This window comes from Elephas maximus, chromosome X (assembly GCF_024166365.1).
Source record: "Elephas maximus indicus isolate mEleMax1 chromosome X, mEleMax1 primary haplotype, whole genome shotgun sequence".
NCBI lineage: Eukaryota > Metazoa > Chordata > Mammalia > Proboscidea > Elephantidae > Elephas > Elephas maximus.
In genome coordinates this window covers 61,574,654-61,593,247 of record NC_064846.1, presented here as the reverse complement: position 1 = coordinate 61,593,247, position 18,594 = coordinate 61,574,654, and the positions used below count along the sequence as shown (strand labels likewise).

General features: G+C 36.4%; 1 protein-coding gene across 6 annotated transcripts in view; it reads left to right on the top strand.

Annotated features, from left to right (window-relative positions):
• The window catches only part of DIAPH2 (diaphanous related formin 2), a 942,090-nt gene that overhangs the window by 854,378 nt on the left and 69,118 nt on the right, over positions 1–18,594 (top strand). For 3 of the 6 annotated variants that reach the window (XM_049873110.1, XM_049873109.1, XM_049873108.1), the window contains one exon: positions 16,393–16,464. The exons of 2 other annotated variants lie outside the window; for them this stretch is intronic. In XM_049873110.1, the coding sequence (XP_049729067.1) occupies positions 16,393–16,464 (72 nt within the window). Of the gene's footprint in view, positions 1–9,525; positions 9,991–16,392; positions 16,465–18,594 lie in introns of those variants that run through there. One more of the 6 variants, XM_049873112.1, reaches the window with a different exon arrangement.

The window sequence follows — 18,594 nt, the reverse complement described above, 5'->3', positions numbered from 1 at the left end:
ATATAAAATTTCTTAGATATTTGAATATTAAATCTGTGATTCATATTATCAGAAATAACAGGTTAAGTGTTCATTATTCAAGAATGAAACTCTTTGCAAAATATTGTTACCTACTGCCCTGTGAATACAGAGATAAATAAAAAGAGACCACAGTCCATAAGTAGTTTATAATCTAGAAAGTGGTATAGGACAGAGACACACTATATCCCTAACATCAAGAATAGTGCTTATCACATAGTAGGTTATCAGTAAATATATAGTTTAATGGATGAAAAAAATGCTATTGAAAATTTTGGTTATGGCACTTAGTCCCAGACAGAATTGTCATATTCTTGAAGGTTGTGAAAACTCACTTATACCAGTACATTGACCGTAGAAAGAATTATAGCCATTAGGAAAATACATGGTAAGTACCAGAATGCTCCTTAGAAGCAAGGATGGTGAGACTTTGTTTCATGTACTTCGGACATGTTATCCGGAAGGACCAGTCCCTGGAGAAGGACATCATACTTGGTAAAGTGGTTGCTGCTGTTAGGTGCCGTCGCGTCAGTTCCAACTGGTAGAGACCCTGTGTACAACAGAATGAAACACTGTGTGGTCCTGCACCATCCTCATAATCATGGTTATGCTTGAGCCCATTGTTATAGCCACTGTGTCAGTCCATCTTATCAAGAGCCTTCCTCTTTTTCACTGACCCTCTACTTTACCAAGCATGATATTGTTCTCCAGGCACTGGTCCCTCCTGATAACATGTCTAAAATATGTGAAACAAAGTCTGGGCATCCTTGCTTCTAAGGAGAATTCTGGCGGTACTTCTTCCAAGACAAGATTTGTTCGTTCTTCTGGCAGTCCATGGTGTATTCGATATTCTTTGCCAACACCACAATTCAAATGCGTCAATTCTTCTTCTTAGGTCTTCTATATTCATTGTCCAGCTTTCTCATGCATATGATGTGATTTAAAATACCATGGCTTGGGTTAGGCACACCTTAGTCCTCAAAGTGGTATCTTTGCTTTTTAACACTTCAAAGAGGTGTTTTGCAGCACATTTGCCCAACGCAATACGCCCTTTGATTTCTTGACTGCTGCTTCCATGGACATAAAGTGGAGGGTCAGCAAAAAAGAGGAAGACCTTCAACAGGATGGATTGACATAGTTACTGCAACAATGGGTTCAAGTGTAGCAAAGATTGTGAGGATGGCACAGGACCGGGCTGTGTTTTGTTCTGTTGTACAAAGGGTTGCTATGAATTGGAACTGACTCGATGATACGTAACGACAGCAACAACCATGTAACAGGAATAAACAAAGTGCTACGGGTGGGAAGAGATAATAAAGAATTAGAGACAGCATAGATAGATGGCTTTTTAAAGAACTTTTATAATGAATGGAATGAGAAAGATGATTGTGGTTTGAAGAGGACAGACAGAACGAAAGGTTTCCTTTCCTTTCTTTTCTTTTTTCTTATCCTTTCCTTTCTTTTCTTTTTTCCTATCCTTTTCCACTTCTGCTTCCATTTTGCATCCTTTTTTCCTTTCATTCCCTTCCTGTCCTGTGTTTTCCTTCTTTGACTCTAATAGTGAAAATGGGGGTAACGATTATAGATTGAGAAGGAGGGAGCCTGTATGCAAAGAGAACTGCTTAGCCCCAAATCATGCCGTCATAAATCTGAGATGATTTTTAGAAGTAATGTGTATTCCAGTAAAATCTTACACTGTAACTCTATTACCTGAATTTTTACATTACAGTTAAAATGCCTTTTAGAGTCCCATTCTGTTTTACAAGTCCATAAGTAAATATAAGTATATATATATATATATATATATACTGTTTATTTGTTATATGCATGTATTTATCTGCATCTGCGTGTATACCCACACAGTATTTGACCAAAGTAAATTTCCTGGGTTAAAAAAAAATAGCCTTCTCTACTCATATAGAAAAAAAAGCTTATTAAAACATTGTAATCCAATTTTTAGAGAGGTGGTTATTACAATTTATTAGTGCATCACCCTTTGAAACAATAGTTGTTCTAATGTAATTAACCATCGAAAGAAATACACTAAAAGTGTTCTAAATTGCATTTCTAATTACTTGTAGCTAAAACTCTCTAGAATTTTAAAATCCATTTTGTCTTATGAAAGGCTTCATTGCTTATCCCTGTTGTTGCAGTATTGCTTTAGATTAGAGTGACTTCATTTTAAAATTACATGTCAAATATAGTTTGCTGGTAGTAACATGAAATGTATTGCTTCACTTTGAGGAAGAAAGCCCATTCAGCATTTTTTAATATTATCATATACCTAAACAGAACTTCCAGGATGATTAGATCACATCTGGCACAATGTATTTGTACTTGCATAATGCATGTACATGTACACACTGTTATATTTTATGACTATTTGGGTACATTGATTTTTCTATAAAGAGAACTATTATCCACGTTTTTTCACACAGAATTACACTTAAATACTGGCACAGGCAAACAACTTAGTAACATAAAACCTATGCTTGGCACAACTATTACTGGTGTCACAGATTTTACAACTATAATATTTTTGAAAAGCTAACTTGAATGTTTTGGAACACTTTTTTTCTGTGTGAATGCAGAGGCAGTTTGTTGAGCTGCAAAACTTACACATTTCATTTTGAATTCTAGTCTAGTCCAAATCTTAAGTATCACTAAATCGGATTCCATCTTGAATTGTGGTCTAGTTTCATCCCCAGAAAGAAGCTTCTCCCCCACACTGGATAAGTGGGCTGTTTGACACAAAGGAAGTGGCTCTGTCATCAGGCAAATATTAAGAATGGGTAAGAGTTAGAAATAATTTATTTTAACACTCCAGAAATCCAAAATCTACATGTAACAGGCAGCTGTAACTCTGCATTATTTTTCCCTTGTGATCTAGTTTGAAGAAATGTATCAATTTATTATAACTAAGATAAAAATCACCAGCATACCAAAGAAACAATCTTTTGCTGGTAAATATTCCCTCCACTCATTAGGCATAAAAAAAAACTGGCTTTAAGACATTAGTTCCTCCTTGTCGGGAGGAGGAGCCTCTATATAGACTGCTTAAATATCCTTAGGATGTGGTAGTTAACTTCCCCCAGAGTCAATATCTTAAAAGACTTGAGACTGACATTGAAAAGTTTGTTTTTGCTTGCCGTGTTACTATGTAGAGTAATTAGTCAATTTTGATCTCAGCGGACAAGCCCTCTGGTTTGGGTTCCCAAAACGCTTTTTTTTTCCCCCTAATTTTTTGCTTCAAAAGTAAAGTGTGTCCTTCTTAGGGTTTCACGTCTGGAGATACGCTATTTCTGTCTGCCACTCATTAAAAAAACACTTTCTGTCTGCCACTCATTAGAGATATAAATTTTGACCACTTGTTCCATGTGTTGTCTGGTGTCTCCATTCTATATTTTACCCCTGTCCCCCCTCCCCCCAACTAAATGAGTCAGAATCAACTCAATGGCAGTGGGTTTGGTTTGGTTTGGTTTTTCCAACGAATAAAGCAGTCTGTGGGGAGATATTTTAGGACCATGTAAATATTTTACTTTACATCAACCCCCACCCCAACTAGATTTAACAACTATTGATGGTTTTTGCCTGAACCAGTCTTTACCATGATGGTTGCAAGTCACCTTGTGTTAATTTCTTTTGGAACAGGGAAAAATAAATAATTTATTCTGGTAATTTTCTGAAGAATACAGTTGATTTCCTTTGCCCATGTTCTAGTAGAGGAAATCGGTCTCTATGGAATCACAGAGATCTGCATCCACTGAGTAATCTTGTTCAATCTAAGTCACTTGAGGTGAGCAGGAACTGCAATCAAATGATTTTTTGCTCCAGGATCATTATAAATGTGTACGAACTCCCCAACAAGTTTTAGAATGCAGGTAGTCCTTGACTTACGATGGGGTTCTGTTCGGACGACTCTGTCATAAGTCAATTTTGACATAAGTCGAATACTTCTTTTTTTTTTTTTTTTTTGGTTTTCATTATTATTACCTTTTATTATCAGGCAAGAGCCATCAACAGTTGTTAAATCTAGTTGGGGGGAGTTGATGTAGAGCAATACATTTACAAGCTCTTAAAATGTCTCCCCACAGATTGCTTTATAAATCCAATCATTTTTTCTCTTTGGGGGTTGGAAAGATTACATATAAACTTATGGATATATTTTAATAAATATATAAAAAATACACAGATCATAAAAATTTCCTCCAACGATGAAGAAGAGTTGGACAATGTTGCCATTTTGTCAGATGTGGTAATAACTCCACTTGTGGGAGGTACTGGATCATCTGAATTATCCCTGGGAATGGGGACAGTGTTTCTAGTCAGAAAATTCATGAGAGTTGCTTGTGTCGTCCTTTTCTTTTTTTCTTCATATGTTTCACAGTAGCATCTCACTGTTCCTGAAACTGCCTGTTGACTTTAGGAAAGTGATCAGCATTTAGGTCCATGTTTTCAAGCAACTGAAGCCCCTGATTTAGTTTAGAAAACGAAATCTATACAGCAGTGTTTTGGACAGTAAATCGTAAAATTGAACACCTGTGAGTGAGCATCTGAGAATGATGACATCAGCAAATTACGCACTGCAACATTGTATGTAGTACATGTAACAATAAGATGTAAAAAAAAAAAAAAACAGAAGGTCGTAAGTGCAGTTACTTGTAACTGAGATATGTCATAAGTCAGGGACCACCTGTAGTTAAACTCTCCTAAAGTTGCACGCCAGGTATATATGAACACAATTTCAATGCTTCTGGAAACAAAGTATTTTCAACCTGGTTTTCATTCATACCTATTTTTATAAATTATGTGTATCATTCATTTAATAAATATCTTGGCCATATTCTAGAATTGAAGATGACAGTTTTCAGGCACCGCAATGTGAGAGATTAAGGCCATATTATATTATAAAATATTTGTATAATAGTTGTCAATTGGTATTTTATATATTTAATGAACTGTCCAAAAGGCAACTTCTGTTCAGGGCAACAATACCTATATCCTTTCTATTTAGTATTCTCTTTTTTTTTTTTTATAAATAGCCAATGATTTTAGTATTTCCATGAAAAACATATTTTTAACTCCTCATGAACCCTGACTACTTAGTATATATATATGTAAGGTAAAATAGGTGAGATAAATGGTTTATATGACAACTTTCTGGTTACTTCATTAAGTTTCTGGTACATTTTGGATTAAAAAAAAATGATGAAAATCAGGCGTACCGGCTATATCTGCCAGGTGATCAAGGTGATAAGACATGTAGGTAGTATGTACCCTTGATGTGATAAGAATGGCACTTTGCGTCTCTGGTCTTCCTCCCAAAACCACATAACCCCAGTCTAATCATGAGAAAGATATCAGACAAACCCAAATTTAGGGACATTCTACAAAATACTTGGCCAGTCCTCCTCAAAACTGTCCAGGTGTTCAATAAACAAGGAAAGTCTAAGAAACTCTTACAGCCAAGGGGAGCCTAAGGAATCCTGACAACCCATGTGGTATCCTGGATGGGGTCCTTGGGGAGTGCAAAGGTCAAGCACTGGACTACTTGCCAAAATGTTGGAGGTTCAAACCCACCCAGAGGTGCCTCAGAAGACAGGCCTGGCAATCTGCTTCCAGAAGGCCACAGCCTTGAGAACCCTCCAGAGCACAGTAACACTCTGCACACATGGGGTGACCATGAGTTGGAATTGGCTTAACAGCAACTAACAAAAACAACAACAAACCTGGATGGGATCCTGGGATGAAAAAAAAGGACGTTAGGTGAAAGCTAAGGAAATCTGAAAAAAGTATGGACTGTAGTTAATAATAAAGTATCAGTCTTGGCTCATAAATTACGACAAATATACCACAGAAATGTAAGATATTAAGAAAAAGGGAAACCAGGCATGAGGTATATGAGAACTGTCTGTACACTCTTTGTAAATTTTATATAAATCTAAAACAATTCCAAAATAAAATTTTATTTCAAAAAATAGCATTGGGAAAATTATTATATTTGATATGAGATGTGAAGTTGGAATTATTAAAATCAACCGAAAGTTCTTGAAAATATGAAATATAATAAAAATTTTCTTTTACACTTGCTATATAATAGATTGGGGGCCCTGGTTGTGCAGTGGTTAAGCGTTTCACTGCTTGTCAAAAGGTCAGCAGCTCAAATCCACCAGATAATGCCCAGTTGCTAGCATCTAGCTTTATATTTTTAAAATAACAAAGTATGCAAGTATAATTTGATATTTGCTAATATACTGATTACATTAGTTAGTATTTTAAGTAATGTATGTTATAGAAAAGATGAAAATATTAGAAAATGATTGAAAGTCTAACATAGTCCCAGTACATGGTAACATGGGTGAAGTCAATTTATACAAACAACAGAGAATAGAGGGCTCACTCCAATCTTTTAAACATCCTTAGAGTAAAAAAAAAACCGAAACCAAACCCAGTGCCATTGACTCGATTCCGACTCATAGCGACCCTATAGGACAGAGTACAACTGCCCCATAGAGTTTCTAAGGAGCGCCTGGCGGATTTGAACTGCCGACCCTTTGGTTAGCAGCCGTAGCACTTAACCACTGTGCAACCAGGGTTTCCTTAGAGTAAGTGCTATGTAAATGAAATAACTGCTTTATAATTCATGGAGATGCCATACAAATAAAATACTTTTAATAACAAGGAATTCTAAGAATTTCAAGGAGTTTACTAAATGAGGAAAATGCAACTAAAGAGAGTTTAAAAATGGAAACTCAGCCTTAGCTAGTACAGTAGGTTGGATTTTATGGACAAAGACAAAATAAATCTCTGAGGTTTGACTAAGAACTTAATACCATTTTTTACCTTGAATACTCAATGCGATATTTTTCATGAGTGAGAACCCCAGTTATCATCAACGGGCTCAGATGTATTTTTGACCACATGAAGACACTTTAGCATTTCTGGCTCTTTAGACCGAAACTTTTATGTGACTCAAATTTTTAAAACAAATTTCCATAAGTCTGATCTTAACACATTGTAAGTACCTGAGTGTTATCCTCAACCTTTGATCAGCTACATTTAAATGTAATATTGTGAAAGATAACAAATGTCCTAAATGACAAATAGTTATTTCATACTTTTATCAGAGTATGCTAAATTACCAAAGCCTTCCACGTTAGAGGAGTCCTGGCGGCACAGTGGTTAAGAGCTTGACTGCTAACCAAAATGTGGGTAGTTCAAATTCACCAGCAGCTCTTTGGAAACCCTATGGGGCAGTTCTACTCTGTACTATAGTGTTGCTATGAGTCGGAATCAACTCAATGGGAACGGTTTTGGTTTTTGGTTTTTCCACATTAGAAATACCTTTTTGTAGAATCCCTGCACTGGATCATTTACCTTCTCTTTCTCTGGCATTTTGCCTTCACCCCCTACTCCGATAAATCCAACAGCCCACTTACACTTTTTTCAAGTATGCGTTTAAATAATGGATTGAGAATCATGTACCCTGCAACCTCATAAAATAAACCAAAAAAAAAAAAAAACCCGTTGCCATCGAGTCAATTCTGACTCATAGTGACCCTATAGGACAGAGTAGAACTGCCCTATAGAGTTTCCAAGGAGCGCCTGGTGGATTCAAACTGCCGACCTTTTGATTAGCAGCTGTAGTTCTTAACCACTACACCACCAGGGTTTCCACCTTATAAAATACTGGTGCCAAAAACTATGTCATCAGATTGAATGGGATCCAATATAGAACTGCATTATACAAAATTGTATACAACTGAATAAGTCTAAAAAGCATTTATTTATATTGTATTATAAGCAAGGCACTGTGCTTAGGTACTGTAAAATTGGAATAATAAAGCTAAATAAGCCATGATTTCTATCTTCAAGGAGCATACAGTTCATTGGAGACCAACATATATGTAAATAGTTTCAATATTGCACATATTCATAATTCTATAACAGAATCCAGTAAAAAAAATTGGAAATATGAAGGAGAGAAGGTTTGAGTTTCTCTAGGGGCACCTCAGAAGGGTTCAGGCAGAAAAGTATTTGAACTAGGTCCTAATTTTAAAAAAACAAAAACAATTGTTGTCGAGTTGAGTCCGATTCATAGCAACCCTGCAGGACAGAGTAGAACTGCGCCATAGGGTTTCCAAGGAGCAGCTGGTAGATTCAAACTGCCCACCTTTTGGTTAGTAGTCATAGCTCTTAACCACTGCGTCACCAGAGCTCCAGGTCCTAATAAGTAGATTAAAACTACAACATGTAGAAATACAATAGAAGAGGGAAGTAAGTGTGATGGGGGAGGCATTTCAGACAGAGGGAGCCTGAAGATAGAAAGTACAGTGTTTACAAGTAGTCCAGTGCAGCTAAAGTGAGAAATCAGATCATGGAAGACCAAATGTATGCAGCAGGGAATCATTAAAGATTTTTGAGCAGAATTTCTAAATTGCACTTGATATTTGTATGGTTTATTGGGCAACTATACAATGATGAATTAAAAGGAAGAGAGACCACGGTGGTGTTATAATAAGGCTCAAGTTTATTTAAGTAGATTTATTGGCTTAATTTTAATGGAGTAGTAGGTGTGGTAAATAGCCTCTAAAATGGTCCCTAAAGATTCTAGCCTCCTAGTATTCACACCCTTGTGTAACCCCCTCCCTTTGAGTGTGGTTTGGGCCTAGTGGCTTGTTTCTCAGAATAGAAATAGAAAAACTGATGGAATGTCACTTAGGTTACCAAAAGACTATGGCTTCCGTCTTGTGCATGCTCTGTGTGTCTAACTCTCTCCTTCCCTCTCTCTTTTTTTTTTTCCTTCTTCTTTCATGGATCACCAGTTATCATGTTGTAAGGATACTTAGGCAGTCTGTGTAGAAGTTCACAAGGCCAGTAACCAAGGAATGCCAGCAACCACATGAGTGAGTTTGGAAGCAGATTATGTCCCAAATGCCCACCCCACCCCGGCATCAGTTGAGCCTTCAGATGAGAAAGAAGCCCCGGCCAGTAGCTTGATTCCAACCTTATAAGAAATCTTGAACCAGAGACACTATCTAATCCATGCCCAGATTCTTGACACACAGAAACTGTGAGATAATCAATGTTTGTTGTTTTAAGCCATTAAGTTTTGTGGTGATTTGTTTGGCAGCAATAGATAAGTAATAGAGTAGGTCGAATTCAATATCAAGACTGGCTTATCTTTATGGGAAACCGTCAAATATTTCATCTCTGTCATCTCTACACATAATATGGCTTAAAGATCATTAGATTATTAGTAGAATGCAGTATTTTCTGCCTTTTGTTTTCTATACTGTTGACTATTCTGTTGTAAAAGCCTTTGTTTGTTTACTGGTAATAATTCTGATTGTTTGGACTTCGTGTAAAGTGTTCATTACGGATACCGTTGTGATCTCTTAACATTTACAGCTTTTAGAAAAAGATACGGGATTTATATATAAGGGAGGTCTTAAGAACCTATTTTGAAATTAGACATTTCTCATATTTTCTGTTCATCTTCTTTAGGAAAACAAATTGGTTTTTGAAGTTTTTGGAGTGCCACAGTTAGAGTACAACAACTTTGAGGATTCACAGCAGCTTTGATAAAGAACTACTGGAAAATAATCAAAGAAGTTGCTAATCAGTTCGTTAATTAAGTGTATCTGTTGCACATTACACCGAAACAAATTGAAAAGGATGCTGTGCTAGCTAGAAACACCCTCTCAAATAAAGTCAAAAGTGAAGATAAACTAAATTGACTTTTCCTTTGTGGTTGATTTCTATTTAAGTAGATCCATCTCTAAAACACTGAGTAAAGAAAGTAAAGAAAGTTACGCCTCTGCTGAGATTCAAGCCTCTGCTGAGATTCTACGCTTGCAGTCTCTGGATACTCTACAGATTAATTGGAAGAATATTTAACCAGTCTGTCTTTAGTTCTTGTTTTGTTTTTTGTTTTATTTTTGCATTTATAACCCACAAACCACTTTCATTTTTACAACGCTAAGTATACTTAGAAGAAAGACAAAAAAAAAAAAAAAGAGAACCCACCTTGCTCACTGAATTAAGACAGCTGGTTTTGTGACTCAATGAAATGGATTAAATACCTTTATATATACCAAAAACCACCAAACCCGTTGCTGTCGAGTCGATTCTGACTCATAGCAACCCTATAGGACAAAGTAGAACTGCCCCATGGGGTTTCCGAGGAGCGCCTGGTAGATTCAAACTGGTTTGGTTAGCAGCTGTAGCCCTTAACCACTATGTCACCAGGGGTTTCCCTTTATATATAGGCTACCACACACACACACAAAAAAATATCAGTGAACGAAAATATATGTCAGAGGCCAGAATGATTCCTGTTCTTCCCACTTTTTGTGGAACCTTAGCTATATAATAATGGCAGTGAAGCATTGTAGCCCGTAAAAATATGTAGTTAGTTTTCAATTATGATTAGAGTAGCTCTCCCCAAAAGGTTTCTGAAGAATGCCTAAGGTTCTCTTAAAGGGTAAAAGGACTGACTAAATTCTGACTTAAAACAATACATAGGCAGTCCCTGAATTATGAACAAGCTCTGTTCCTAAATCTGTCTTTAAGTCAAATTTGTTAGGTTTGGTTCATATCTAATGTCAGTCAAATGTTTGTCTTAGTATATAGTATGTAGTGTACACTTATATGCATAAAAATATTAAAGAAACACTTGCAGATCAACTAAAACATCTTTAACATAATAAAACCAAACCCATTGTCATTGAGTGGATTCCAAATCAGCAACCCTATAGGACAGAGTAGAACAGCCCCATAAGGTTTCCAAGGAGCTGCCGGTGGACTTGAACTGCAGACCTTTTGGTTAGCAGGCTTAGCTCTTAACCACTACACCAAAAGGGCTCCATAAACATAATAATACGGTAATAATAATAACAATGTTTTGAAATGCATTGCAAAGTAGTACCCATTTGTTATTAAAAACTACTGCATGTCCCTCATATTTTTAATATAATAAGATTTACAGGGGTTGGTTTGTAACTGCAGGTTGTAAGCAAGTCAAACATTTGTAACCCAGGGACTTGCCTGTAGTCCTTCCACTAATTTCTGTTTACTGACCTTCAAATGTATTAGGCTTTTTAAAGCTTACTCCTAGGAGAGTTTGCAGGTTGAAAATTGGAATTCACTTGAGTTTCGTTAGGTTTGAGCCAGACACCAGCTTGTGGCATTGACTGAAACCAAAATAGTTTAGATTTAAAGTAATAAAAAAAAGACAAAGAAACAGGTGCCCTGGCAATTGTATTAAGACTCCTGTGGTGTGGAAAGATGTATATGATAGCGCCTTTTGACAGATTCTTTTATTTACTTATTCAGTTCATTGTGGCACTCAATTTTAAAAGTGCCAAATGTTAGACTTTTGATATACGTAATGGGTATGAATCCAAAATCCACAAACTCAAGTACATAAGAAATGTAATTTTCTTTATTTTTTTGTAACTGAACTTAATTCTGTCTTGAGACCCTCCTACTGGCTGGTACCATGGAAGATGAGAAAAAAAAAATAGAGAAAAATGCATGATTTTATGCTAAGTGAAATAAGTCAGTCACAAAAGGACAAATGTTATATGATTGCACTTATATGGAATAGGCAAATGTATAGACACCAAAGGTTATTAGTGGTTACCAGAGATGAGAGCGAGGGGGAAAGAGGGAGTTATTGCGTGGGGGGCACTGAGTTCCTCTTAATGGTGGCAGAATCATTTGGAAACAGCAGTGATGGTTACACAGCATGAAGAACATAATCAGTGTCATTGTAAAAACTGTTGAATTGGCCAACGTCTTGTTATACATATTTTACCACAGTAAAAAAAGAATACAAAAAAGAAGAAAAATACGTGAATTTATACATTATATACTATCCCAGTGATTACATGTTTATTCCACTATAAGTTATTTAGCATTATACCGAATTTACAGATGAAGACAATGAGGGAAGAAATGCTGCTGGATACAAAGTATTTTGCCTTCCAGAAGCATTAATTCGAAGTGATTGGCCCATGATTATCCATCTGCTCTAGCACTGAAAGATCCCTAAAGACAACGCTTAGTCTTCTATCCTTTTCGTGTTCGGTACACTGTTGGCATTAGCAAATATTTGCCAAAAGGGGCTCAATTCAAGTTCCAGAACAGAAATATATGAACCACAATGAGTCACTGAGAGGATTTGAGTGAAAAATCTTTACATTTTTTTTTTAAGGCTTAGATGAAAGGACACATTTTCCTTTTGTTTGTTTATCATTGTTCTGAATTACCACTTCCACGCACAGGTGCGTATGTGTGTTTAATTAAACAGAACAATTCTAAGAAGTTGGAGATGTCAACTATAAATGGAGACCTTCACAGCAGTTAAGATGTTCTGTCCTTTACCCTTGTGCACAAATGCAAACCTGATTTGAATGGTTTTTAGTTAATTTACCAAATCTGCAGTAGAATTTTCCAGTAATAAACATCTTGCGAGATTAAGTGAGGTACTAGTTAACTTCAGAATGGTTTAGTAGACTTTTTTTAAATCATATTTAATTGTTTCGTGTGTTTTTAAAAAAAGCAGGTTACAAATTAAAAATGCAAAGGAAACCTTAATATCACCAAATTGTTAATAATTAGAGAATTGATCATTATGCAACTGATTAGAAGATATAAATATTCAAATCAATCCATGTGTAAAATAGTAGGTGCTACAGAATGTTAAGTCTGTGAAGGCAAGTGCTTAACAAATAATAATTAGCTATAAAGATGGTTTAGAAGCATGCCATGTATATTCTCAACAACAACAAAATTAATTATTAATAAAAATAGATAGTTTAGAAGCAAAACAGTGGCTTAATAGCTTTGTTGGAAACTATCTCTAGACGTGAAGATGTATGCCATTCAGCACCTTTGTCAATCATCAGTCATGTTGTTGTTGTGTGCCACCGAGTTGATTTTGACTCATGGCAACCCCATGTGACAGAGTAGAACTTCCCCGTAGAGTTTTCTTTGGCTGTAATCTTTATGGAAGCAGATTGCCGGGTCTTTCTCCTTCAGAGCCACTGGGTGGGTTTGAATAAACAGCCTTTAGGTTAGTAGCCGAGTACTTAACCATTTCGCCACCAGGGTACTTAAAATTTTATATTTACAATAATTCTGTAACTTTCTACCAGATAATCATAAAAATAAACTTATTACAGGGGATATGTTCATGTATCTGTCTTAAGCTATGGGGGAGGGGGAGGATAGAAGAGAGAGAGAGGGAGGGAGGGAGGGAGGACAGGGAAATATGAAAAATAAACTACCTTCTGTGTATGGGCATGGAAACCCTGGTGGCGTAGTGGTTAAGTGCTACGGCTGCTAACCAAAGGGTCAGCAGTTCAATTCCGCCAGGTGCTCCTTGGAAACTCTATGGGGCAGTTGTACTCTGTCCTATAGGGTCGCTATGAGTCGGAATCGACTTGACAGCACTGGGTTTGGTTTTTTTGATTATGTGTAGGCATAGAAGAAATTGCTCATTCCGCATGGGTAAACTAGCTCCCCAATTGACCATGACATTTCATCCCAAATATTAAATGTCAAACTAGAATTCTGTATCTGAAGCAAAGGAGATTAAAAATGGAGTCACGAAGATAAGGAGAATAGAATAGAGTTAATTACATTTAGCAAGGGTCCCAATTGACTTAGATACATACTAGGGTACTCAGCACTTTTTCACTGTGTCATTTGCATTTAGCACTTCTAAAATTATGATGAAATGAGTGTTATACTTGCTAGTGGACTCATTATGAGATCACAAAGTAATATGTACTGTAATATCATAACTGAAGCTGGGGGAAGGAAAGACAAATTTATATCACAAAGGAAAGTAAACTTCCATCCTCTCAAGTCATCTTTCCAGTCAACATTGCCTACGTATCACATGCAGTGTGTGAGCTAGATTATTGAACTACTCAACATGAGGATATCATGGTCCAACATAATTCTTTTGCAACTCTATCCAATTCCACCATATTCTGAGGGAATGCATATATTTCTAGATTGCCATGCCATTATACACTTGAGCTGGAAGTGAGAGAACAAACCCAGATTGATGGTTCTTTTTTCTGGTGTGCATACATGCTGTTGTGTGTGGGTATGTGTGCATACCCCAAGGCAATCTGGCATCGCTGATGACTTTCTAGAATATTCTTTCCTTTATATACCTTGGGCAACAGGGCTGAAGGGGTCCTAATAGCAAAAACAAAGATAAATGTGGTTCTACATGTCCCTGGGTGGCACAGAAGGTTAAGTGCCGGACTACTAGCCAAAAGGTTGGCAGTTCAAACCCACCCAGAGGCACATAGGAAGACAGGCCTGGTGATCTGCTTCCAAAAGGTCAGTCTTGAAAACCTTATGGAGCAGTTCTGCTCTGCACACATGGGGTCACCATGAGTCAAAATCAACTCTACAGCAACTAACGACAACAACAAAGAATTCTAAAGAGAGAATGTTCTATTGCATCTTAGGAGAAATAAAATGTATCTGTTTTAAATGACCAATTGGGATCATGTTGGGCTTTAAACATGCTTTGTAAGGATTGTGGAAGAGGGTTGCAAAGGGAGATAGGGAAATTTCCTTCCAAAATGTGTTGAGAAGATAATTGATGGTAAGCTTTTTGGTATTTTCTGCAGATAGGCCTACTTGGAAGCCTGGTGTGGACCTATATGGCTACAGTGCATCACCAGAGAGCTGATTTGAAATGTGTTCTTTTATCTAATAGACGTAAAATGAAACAGATTGCTGGGCATCTGGGAGCTGCTGGCAGAGCATGATTAATTTTTAACATAGTCATGTGGGAACCAGTTATGCCAACCTCCCAGTCAGAAGACCCTCAGTAAATTTTTCTGACTCCAGGTAGAGGTATGGTTAAGGGTATGAATGACCCCAGCTGAGGTTAATATGAAAATTTAAATAGTAAATGGTCTAGAGGCTGAGAATAGCAAGTGATTGCTTGGAGAACTCAAATATATAATGAATACCTTATATGTATTATGTGTAAGTAAATAGAGAGATGGTTTTGATCGTTTAATCATATTCTGATTTGGCTCTAAGCAAAGGCAGTCCTTTCGATTATCTGCTCAAAAAAGGTATTATACTATTACATACACGGTAAGTGTGAAGAAGCAGTGTTGTCTTTCATGGTAGTGTTTTAGATTCAAAGCTGACAGTTTAACTTGTTGCACTTTTAAACTAGATACATTCTTACATATCTGTGACATCATAGCCAAGACAGACATAATCCCCTTACCTGACAGACGTTTAGGTATTGAACTTAAACATATATGTTATATTATGGCAAAAATGCAACCAGTATATGGTGGAGAAAATGACAAGGAGGAGGAATTTTTAAAAGATAAGAAATATTGAATAAATAGGCTAAGACCAAGATGACAGGTGAGAAGAACCAGCAAGATAGAGTAGAAAGAACAAGGAGCTCAGGGACTTAGGCCATGTCTAAAAATGATACGATTATTATTAGAAGGTAAAAAAAAAAAAAAAATTTATATCCTTTATCAGCTGCTGTGTATCTAACCACCTAAAATGTAGTGGCTTAAAACAGTTGTTCACAGTTCTGCAATTTGGACTGGTTTCAGCTGGAAGGATTCACTCCTAGTCTCACCTGAGTCACTCATGCACCTGCAGTTATCTCAGGCTGGGCTGGAGCTGAATGGTCCAATTTAGCCTCACTCAGATGTCTGGTGGTTAGTTGAGGCTGTCAGCTCAGCTCTTTACATCTTATGGCCTCTTCAGAAGGAAGTTTAGGCCTCTTAGGTGGCAAATAGAGTGTTCCAAGAGGTCGAGGGTGGAAGCTACAAGGTCTCTTGAAGCCTGGGTCAGAAGTCGTACCATGTTACTTCTACTGCATTCTATTGGTCAAAGCAAGTCACAAGGCCAGCCCAGATTAAAGGGATGAGGAATTAGATTTCATTTCCAGAAGGGAGAAACTGCACATAATATGTGGCCGTATTTAGTCTATCAAAGAATTTAAAGGACTATGAAAAAAAAAGAAACCATGGCAAGTCTGGCAAATGTCCACCAACTTAAAATATTCCCACCGATGCCCCTGCTAAATACATGTTTACATGTTTTTACATATTTTATTCTTGAATCTTTTGTTAACTAATAGAAATGAAAAATATTTATAGTTTATTCATTTTGTAAACATTGAGCACCTATTGGTGTTAGGCATTATGATTTATGTATCACTCGCAGATCTACCAGTAACCTTAGATGTAAATTGAGTCTTTGCACCTCATTGTAATAATAATTGAATTTTCTTTGTAAATGCATTATTAACCTTTGCTAGAAAAAAAAATCACTTCTATGATTCTTGTTCATTAGAAGCTCGAGAAGTGTCCTTCCCCATTAAACTCCTTCAATGGCCACCCCTCTACTGCCCCAGAGGTACAAACTGTAAGTAACACATGAAGTCATGGCTGGAAGGGAAGGGGAAAAACTGGTAAGGCTTGTTTAAATTTCATTCCAAGCATATAAAACATACTGTCTTAAGAAACAGAAAGCTAGTAGAACAATAAATCAGTAATATATAATACTCAAATGCATATTATTTGATGTAATATGTTAACCATTGCATAAAAAAATAGAGTATCTAAAATCAAAGTGATGCAATTCTCTTTACAGTCCGCAAAATGAGACTGACAAATGGATTGTCACTAGCTTCTTTTTAGTTTGTTGTAGCATGTTTCTCTAAGGAGAGAGGCGGCCAGAAATAAAATCAATGCACAAGACGCAAGAGTTTTTGCATCTCCATTTTTCCACACCAATTTTAGTTTTGATGCTATTTCCCTATGGAGGCTATCTGAAAGCTAAAAACCTATATAAAAATCACTTAGGCCAGGTCATTTTTACTGACTAGAAGTCAGTTTTCCTATAAAATGTACCACAGGGTATGACTTTAACAGTTTTGGTTCAAGGGGCACCAGGCTGTACAGACCACCTGAACTACAGCAGTGGCTTTCTTTTAGGCTGGATTCTAATAGTTGTCTAAATCATTGGGTTAACATTCTATTCATGTTTTCACCTTCAAAAGGCAATTTAAAGTCTATTTATTTGTAAACAAGGTTTAAGAAGAAAGCTTAAGAAAAAGTAAAAAAAAATCCACTGAAAATAATTTTACAAGCCGTTCAATTCCCTCAATGTTTATTGGCAAACCTACTGTATACCCAAGTATGATGTACCCAGCTGCTATGGAAATAGGAAGGACATATTTAAACAGTCCCTGCACCTGAGGTACTTAGAATCTAGTTGATGAGACAAACACAAAACACTTATCTATAGACTCATCAGCCTGGTATTCAAGACTCTCTGGATATGGTCATGAACAGACCTTTTCTGTCTATATTTCCTACTCTTTCCTTCAGCTACCCTAAACTCAGCCCAACTGAATGATTCCCTTTTCTCTCACCATACACTTAACCTTTCTTACCTCTATGGAGTTATTCATCTTTTTCATCTTATCAAGTTTTCAAGCCTCATTCTGAATACAACTTCGTTCATGAAGACTTTTCTCCTAAACCCACACTCTGCTACCATCCACCACCCCTGAATCGAATGCTATTTCTCCTTGTTCTTCTCTTACTGCATTCCATTGTTGTTTGTGTCACAGTTTTCTTTGTATCTTATCTCCACCATCCACTAGATTTTAAATCTCTGAAAGTAGAAATGCTGTTTTGCTGTATCTCTTCACAGTACTCTGTAAGAGGTATAATAAATGTTTAGTTGAATTACAAATAAATGCAAGAAAATGTGTGGTCATCTGTCAGAATGTATAAGTACCAATGTTGGAAAAGAGGTGGCATTTTATTTCTGTAAAGTTTGATAAAAAATATATTCCATAAAATTCACCACGTGTCCAAAATTTAACACCTAAACTAACATTTACTGTATGTTCGTTACTCTGCATGATGTATTTCTCATATATTATTTAGTCAAATCTATTGTATTAAATTTCCTCTGTAATTCCTAAGGGCTGTCAGCTGCTCATTAAATCTTGATTTTCTGTCAGGAGGAATTAATAATCTTGCCTTTGAGTGAATTTAGAAGCAATGAGGGATTGAGCAGAAATATTTGAATACCCTCTTGGTGGTAAATTGGATATCCAATTTTTAGCTTAGACTTAATGGGGAAAAAAGAATAAATTGAATTCAGAAGCTGTTCTTTCCTTTTTAATATTTCCTCCCCTTTTAAACTGAGTTAAAATGGAAGACTGTAGTTGTTTCTCAGCTGTGGTGGGGGAATCTATTTTCATTCACTTAGGTTTCTCACAAATTCGAATGAGACTTAATACGTGAACGATCCATATGGCTAAGTCTATAAAGTGATCCTCTGGAAATCAAAAGAAAATTCAGTACAATAACAAAGAAATTTATTTGAATGAGGTTTCAGTAGTCCCTTTCCTCCCTCCTCCAAATGAATGTTTTTGTCAAGTACTGGTACTAACCATTACTAATGTAGCAACTCAGTCTCTAAAAGCACACTGTCCCGTTATTGCCACAAAGATGTTAACTTAAACTAATAAAATAT